The following is an 8,079-nucleotide window of genomic DNA, read 5'->3' as shown; positions in this document are numbered from 1 at the left end:
TATTCACTCGTCATATTTGTTTTTCTAGCATTTGTTAAACTTTTTCCATAGATGTTTCCTGATGATTTTTGTATTCATGTTTGTCTCATGCTGTGATGGATGTTTCAATTGGTAGCTATAAAATTGGTGTTAGAGCATGTGTTCCACCTACAAATAGGGGTGCAAACGGATCCGATACGGATCGGATAGTGGTAAAACCATGTCCATATCCGTTTTTATTGTTCGGATACGGATTGGATATTAGACGGATACGAATCGGATATCCGTAGAAATATACATAAATATTTTTCATAATATATATTAAATTATATGGTATATATCTACTATTCGGACATGGATAATTAAAATTCAAAACCATATTCGTATTCATATCCGCATGGATATTTGGATATCAGATATCCATATCAAATTTTCGGATACGGTTGGATATTATCTGTTTGCACCCCTACCTGCAAATCAATTGCAATTGTTTGCGGAACAGTTGCTGTATCTAATTCAAGAATGTAGCTAATTGCAAATTTAATGAGTTTCTTTCAATTATGCCGTAATTGTAAAGGCTATTTGTAGGAACGAAAATATTATAATATTTAATACTAAGTCTCATAAATTAAAATTGTGGTGAATAATACGGGTAAAATTGGTTTGATCTTGTATAAAGAGTAATCGCCAAAATTGCTGATTAGGCCGAATTTTTTTTATTTATAATAAGCATTATCTCATTAGAGTCAATCGATAATAGATTCCAGTGTTCTAAATAGCGCGTTATAGCGGCGTTATAGTGTTTTTGGACCCTAAATGTTAAGCTATGATATCAAACCCCCCTATTTGAGTTACGGACGTTATAACGGTAATAGCAGTCTGCTATAGCGCATAGCGTGTAGCGCAAATAGCGCGCGCTATGCAACATGAGCTGTTTTTTTTTCTTCAATTTATATGGGTTTTAAATAAAGACTCAGATTGGATTTTAACCGTGATTTTTTTTTGCAATTGACGTACTAAGCTTTATATTAAATTAATAATTATTAAATGATCTATAAAACAAAATCAAATAAGGAAGCTACAGTGCGCTATGCAACATGAGCTGTTTTTTTTTTCTTTCAATTTATATGGGCTTTAAATAAAGGCTTAGATTGGATTTTAACCGTGATTTTTTTTTTTGCAAATGACGTACTGCTTTATATTAAACTATTAATTATTAAATAAGAGATCCATCAAACGAAATCAAATAAGGAAGCTATAGCGTGCTATGCAACATGAGCTGTTTTTTTTTTCTTTTCAATTTATATGAGCTTTAAATAAAGACTCAGATTATATTTCTTGAAATAACAAAATGATACTTACTATATGGTAGTTTGAATATTTTGAATAGATTAAGATAGTTAATTATGCCATGATATCTAGGTTATTTTGAAATTTAAATAGAAAAAGATAGATTATGTCATGATGCTGAATATATTTTTAATATAAAAAGATCGATAATTTATTATATTAGTATTACTATGGATATTTTGAGTCGCAATTTGGACTTTGTATTGGTTCAATATGAATATTATAATTTTTTAATTAATTTGTTGTTATTTATTGTTCTATGAGACTTAGATAATATTGATATTTAGTACAAATATATGATATAATATTTATAAAAATAAAAAAAATGCTATGTGGTATAGCTTTCGCTATAGCGGCGCTATTCGCTATAGCTTTTTTTGTAGGTTTCCCGCTATGACGCGATAATCGCTATTTAGAACCTTGATAGATTCTATTTGAGCAAAGTTTAAGTGCTATGGATAGCATAAAGTCTTCCGTGCTATTGTCTCAAAAACTTCTCGTATAAATTTTAAATTTTGATTCAAGTAGTTCAGTAAATTGATTATATAATGAACTTGTAGAATATCAATTTTTATTTTTTTACTATTTTTTATGATTTATGAATATAACAAAAATAACCTAAAATGTTGGCAATTTTATTTTAATTTTAAGTTATTTTTTTTATAAAAATTGATATTCTACAAGATCATTATATAACCAACTTATTGAGCTACTTAGATCGAAGTTCGAATTTATACGATATTTTTTTTAAAATAATATTACAAGAGAGCTTATGCTATCTATAGCACCTAATCTTTACTCATTCTATTTTGCAATCTCAACATTTGAAAAAATAAGTTGTATATTTAAGCACCGAGATGAGTAAGATTTCTTGAAAGAAACGGGTGATCTAGGATTTTTGGGCTTAGTGGGCCTGTTCTTTCTTTTACATGAAACTGTGTTGAGAGCTCTTTCATCAAACAAATATTCAATTATAACTAGCTAGCACCAGTGTGTACACTCTGGTAGTTGCAGTGGATCATCAAAGAATCACGGCAGATCACGTACCATTCTATTTCTAGCCGTGACCTTCATTAATCATTATTGGAATTCTTACTAGTTAATGGTAATGGGGCTTAATTCATCCTTTCTATTATTTCAATCCAACCATCCAAAGAATGTCGTTAAATAACTTCTTCACCACTGTGTATGTGTGGTCACAAATTCCAAAGGATGATATATTCATTATTCTCTGATAGCAGGTTTGACCATTTATTCCGGTGCTCAATGTTTCTTTATGATATAGATCTCGATATATAGAGGTTGAGATTTACTACTGTATTAATTATCTCAAGCAAAATGTTTAACACATGGAAATTAAAGAACACGGAATGGCTTAATAATTTTTATAATTTTTTCGTTACTTCAAAATTGATATATAGAGTCTGATTAATTAACTGAAATGTTAATAAATTACAAAATTAAAAGTTAAACAAGAAGGTGCCAAGTTTCAAAGTTTGAAACGAATAGCAAATACGAACTTGTATATACATACTAAACAGAACATGAAGCTACACTTTGATAACCACAGAAAATCATGATTCTATATATTGGCGGTGTTATATATTATTTGCATTTCTCGGACCTTAATTTCGGTGTAATGTTGGTGGCCATATATTATTTACGGAGTACATGTTCTCATGCCCTCTCGGACAAGTTCCAGTTGATTTATGCAAGAATCAACTTAAATATAATAATTAGCTTATCAAGTAGATTAGTCAGATATCAGTATATATAAGTGGTACCTAACGTTGTTATATATGTTAATTTAATTTTTTAGTAAGTTTCCCTTTGAAAGAGTCAAATCATGCATGTATTTGTTGATATACATAGATGAGTAGAACTAGGGTGTTCTTAAGCTCACCAAAGTGTTTGGTGAGCTTGATTTCAAAACCCGTCAAATCGGTTTCAAATGACGAATCCGAACCGTTGGAACCCGCCTATTTTACGTGTGATGCATCTACATGTGAAATTTTTAAACTTTCGAATTAATTTAGTATAAAGTCAAGCGGTCAAAATTAGAAGGTTAATAAATTAATTTTAGTGCATTCATTTTTTGAACATTTTTTTACCGCTTGACTTTATACTAAACTAATTCGAAAGTTTAAAATTTCACATGTAGACGCATCACACGTAAAATAGGCGGGTTCCAACGGTTCAGATTCGTTATTTGAAACCGATTTGACGGGTTTTGGAGTCAAGCTCACCAAACACTTGGATGAGCTTAAGAACACCCTAGTTCTACTCTACATAGATACTAGTCTCAGCTTTGTACAATTAATTGCTAGCAGCGCCAAGCCGACTAGCTTAAAAAAAAAATACAAAAATACTATTCTTAGCAAAAGGAGAAATTAATTGATAGTTAGATTAAATTCTTGACATCGCCAAAGTTAATTTAAAATGCAAACATCAGTGGGTGGTTGGTAATTAACTAATTATTTATCAAATTTTAATTATTATCACTGTAGGGAATAATTATTTATGTTCGTTTCATAAAAAAAAATATAGCAACCTAGCTTACTTTGTCGGACATATAATACATCATCATTTTAAGAAATGCGAAAGCAGATATATAGCTCTAGTGAACCTTCAAAAAAATGATATATATAGCTTTAGTGTCTCTACATTCACCATTGCTCATCAAATTTTCAAAGAAAACCACAAATTGGACGAACTTGAATTTTTTTTCGTTATATATTTTTTTTCTATAAATCTGTATTACTATTGCTCATCAAATTGTACGATGATTTATAGTTCGAAGAACATAAATTTGCTTCTATTATGCATGATCATAATTTTAGGGAAATAAAAATGATTGTATGTAAATTTTCAAGAATATAATTGGGTTAATAGTTATTTGTTGATCCACTTGAGTGTATTATGAAGTAAAACATGATGATTCTCGTACATGTCTCAAAAAGAACAAAAGAAGAGAAGGTTGCAAATACAAAGATTGTAACAATATTAAGAGCCCGGCCCAATATTTAGATGATAATATTGTGTAGTTGGTAGGCCATCCATTATAATACATTGCATGTTTATGTGAAAAGAATCAATGGGAAGGAAATTAAAGAATAGCTAAATGACCTTAATTTATTGTCTTCATGATGATATTCTTTACCAATTCACATGACCATTGATTTTTCTCATTTCTTTATTTGTAGAAGAGAAGATAGCGGTTTAGTTAGTTAGAACATCTTGCATGTATAAAATAGGTACTTGGTGCTAGTCTAAGGCATATCAACAAACATATTCATTCCTTCTTAAATTTAACTAATTGAGAAGAGATATGGAGAAGGCAATGAGATCAGCATTACTGAGCTTGCTCCTTGCATTTGTTCTATGGAGAGGATCAATGGCTCAATGGACATCAGCCACTGCCACCTTCTACGGCGGTGCCGATGCATCTGGGACCATGGGTCAGTATAATTTTTTTTTTTCCTTTCTTCACTAAAACCAAAAACCACCAATTCATATACATCTATGATGCTCATGCCAAAGTTTTCTTTTCTGACAATTTATCTATGGTTGCGAATATAATGCAGGTGGAGCATGTGGCTATGGTAACTTGTACAATGCCGGCTACGGTGTTATGACGACAGCCTTGAGCACGGCACTGTTCAATGATGGCGGTATGTGCGGAGCATGCTACCAAATCACATGCGATCAGAGCAACTCTCAGTGGTGCAAGGCTGGCCAGTCTGTCACTGTCACCGCCACCAACTTCTGTCCACCAAATTACAACCTACCAAGTGACAACGGTGGCTGGTGTAATCCACCCAGGCAGCATTTTGATATGGCGCAGCCTGCTTGGGAAGTCATCGGAGTTTATAGTGCTGGAATCATCCCTGTTCAATACAGAAGGTACCAGCTCTGTTCCTATAAAACAAAAAACAGAAAATATGATTAATGTAAATTGTAATTATTAAATGGCAGGGTGTCTTGTCAACGGTCAGGAGGTATCAGGTTCACAGTTAACGGCAACTCGTACTTTGAGTTGGTGTCGATTAGCAATGTCGGAGGCAGCGGTGTTATTAGTGCAGTGTGGATTGAAGGCACCAACACAGACTGGATGCAAATGTCAAGAAATTGGGGCCAGAACTGGCAAAGCGGTGCGTACCTCAACGGCCAGAGTCTCTCCTTTCGCGTCCAGACTGATGACTGGAAGACGGTGACCGCCTATGATGTGGCACCCAGTAATTGGTGGTTTAGCGGTACCTACAGTACCAGCTGGGTTAACTTCTAGCTTCTAATGTATATTGAAGTATTTATGTCAGGTGTTATGTTGGGTGCCAGGTCAAAATTTTAATCATTTTGGATATCCTAATTAGATTGTATAGTTATTTATGGTTAGTATATTTCTTTACTTGGCGTTTGGAAAATATAGAATATTTTTCCTTGACGGAGGAACTATTTGCTTATTCTTCCTTCATTGTGTTTTAAGCAAAATTTGAAGGCTAAGAAGAACGAAAGCAGAAATATATATACAGGGCCGTAGGATGGCAAATTGGCAAGTGTGCAATACTGATTTTCTGTGGGTACCATGTTTATATTTTGTTTTTGTTTTTATATTTATGTCTATCATGTTTTCTAATTATGGATGCGGCTTAGATATCTGTTTATATGGGCCCTCCTTGTAATTCAGCATGATTTTGTACCAATATTTGCTAAGAATTAAGAAAACTTATTATTTATGTTCCACAAATCCAATTGTGTCCCTTTTAATTATTTTTTTATTTTTCGTTCTATTACCGTGTTGCTTCAAATTATATATATATATTTTTAAAATATAAGGGCTTCTTGTTTTACTTTTCAAGATACTTTAATTATAACTAGTTACCTTGTTTTATATTTAATTAAAAAAATATATAAGAGCTTTTTGTTTTACTTTTCAAAATACTTTAATTATAACTAGTTACCTTGTTTTATATTTAATTTAAAAATAAAATAAAAAGGCCTTTTGTTTTACTTTTCAAGATACTTTAATTATAACTAGTTACCTTGTTTTATATTTTAATTTAAAAAAAATATAAGGGCTTCTTGTTTTACTTTTCAAGATACTTTAATTATAACTAGTTACCTTGTTTGCAACTACGCCGCAAATGTACAACTGTTCTTTTAATGTTTATTAGTTTATGTGGGTGGATCTGCGGCAACTGTTCTTTTATTGTTTATTAGTTTATGTGGGTGGCATTTTGTGTTTCCTTGTTGGGCAGATTTTCGTTTTGGAAAGTGCATCGATTAAGTAAATATAGAGGAAGTGACTTCTATATATGCATAAATTTTAGGGAGCACCTAGCTATCTTCCCGTAACAATCTTCCATTTATCATTCAGTCATTAACTACTTAAATAACTACTAACTACCTAGGGGGACCACTTACTATTTGGAGACCATCTAATATTTGAAAGATTTTACAACTAACAGGCACAAATATTCATCTATAATACATTAAGTATTCATATATAACACATCAAGTATTCATATATAAGATATCAAGTCTTTTTTTAAAAAAAACTGGACACGATGTGATTTTTTTTTCTCCATTCAATGTAATAAATATTTTTAAAGATCGATGAGGATTTTGCAAATCTAAAATCACGAATGTTTTCTACATAATTTTATATTTTAAATGAGATCCATAATGACATACTTTCGAGTTGTCCGTTGCACAAGTATTCATCCTCATTGTGCAAGTGCAAATATAAAAACTTAACACATCACTCATCCATATTTTACACGTTTTTAGAGGTAATTTTTTTTTCTCCGTTCAATCTAACCAATATTTCTGACGATCTGTGAGGAATTTTGCAAATTTAAAACAACGAATGTTTTCTACACAATTTTATATTTCAAATGAGATATATGATGGCATACTTTCGAGTTATCAGTTGCACAAGTATTAATATCTTGTCACGCAAATATTCATACCTAAGATATTAACTATTCATTCATACAAATTGAAACATTCATTCTAAGACATCAAGTATTTATTCATATACCTCTATTTTTTTTCAATTTTTTTTATATCATTTCTTAGTACACAGTGGCTTAATTCATTATTAATAAAGTTTTTTTTTTTTTTGCAAATAACTCTCTACTTTATGAGGAAAGAGAATATAGACATGAAAGAAATTAATTGCATCCACAGATACAAAAATATTTTGATACGGTCGACAGTGGTGGATATGACCCGACAGAGGCGTGCTCAAGTATTCAACCCGATAGAGGTGTGCTTGATTGAGATGGAGTGACAGATGATCTCCGGCAAAACGTCCGTTGGAGCGAGAGCTGTAGGCATAGATGGAAAAATGCAGGCAGAGGCGGAGGTGGAGGTATGAGAGGGAGGGAGGTTATCGTATTTACTATTTCGAGGTGGGAGAGGGTGGGAGGTGAGAGAGGGAGAGAGCTTATCAATAGAAAAACGGAGGCGGAGGAGGAGGTGGGAGAGGGAGGTAGAGGCGGAGGTGGGAGAGGCGGAGATTGGAGAGAAAGGAAGAGGCATAGGTGGGAGAGAGAGGCAGAGGTGGAGGTGGGAGAAGAAGGTGGAGGTGGGAGAAGAAGATGGAGGTGGAAAAGGAAGATGGAGGTGGAAGAGAAAGAGAGAAAGAGGAAAAAAATAAAAATTGTTAGAAATGGTAGTTATAGTTAAAATAGAAAATTACTTAGTTGGGGATAAATGAGAGATATTATAATTACCCTAAATTTTATC

The 8,079-nt window shown here is 32.4% G+C and overlaps 1 protein-coding gene across 1 annotated transcript; it reads left to right on the top strand.

The window, feature by feature from the left end:
* The first annotated feature begins 4,657 nt into the window (after positions 1-4,657).
* On the top strand, positions 4,658-5,648 carry LOC144565276 (expansin-A8-like). The gene is made up of 3 exons (XM_078314988.1): positions 4,658-4,787; positions 4,914-5,232; positions 5,305-5,648. The coding sequence occupies exons 1-3, from the start codon at positions 4,658-4,660 to the stop codon at positions 5,612-5,614; spliced, it is 759 nt and encodes a 252-aa protein (XP_078171114.1). The 3' UTR covers positions 5,615-5,648.
* The last annotated feature ends 2,431 nt before the right edge of the window (positions 5,649-8,079 follow it).

Source organism: Carex rostrata, chromosome 14 (assembly GCF_964058835.1).
Source record: "Carex rostrata chromosome 14, lpCarRost1.2, whole genome shotgun sequence".
In the NCBI taxonomy this organism is placed as follows: Eukaryota; Viridiplantae; Streptophyta; class Magnoliopsida; order Poales; family Cyperaceae; genus Carex; species Carex rostrata.
Note: the sequence above shows the minus strand (reverse complement) of the source record. Positions and strands in the feature narration are given on the sequence as shown.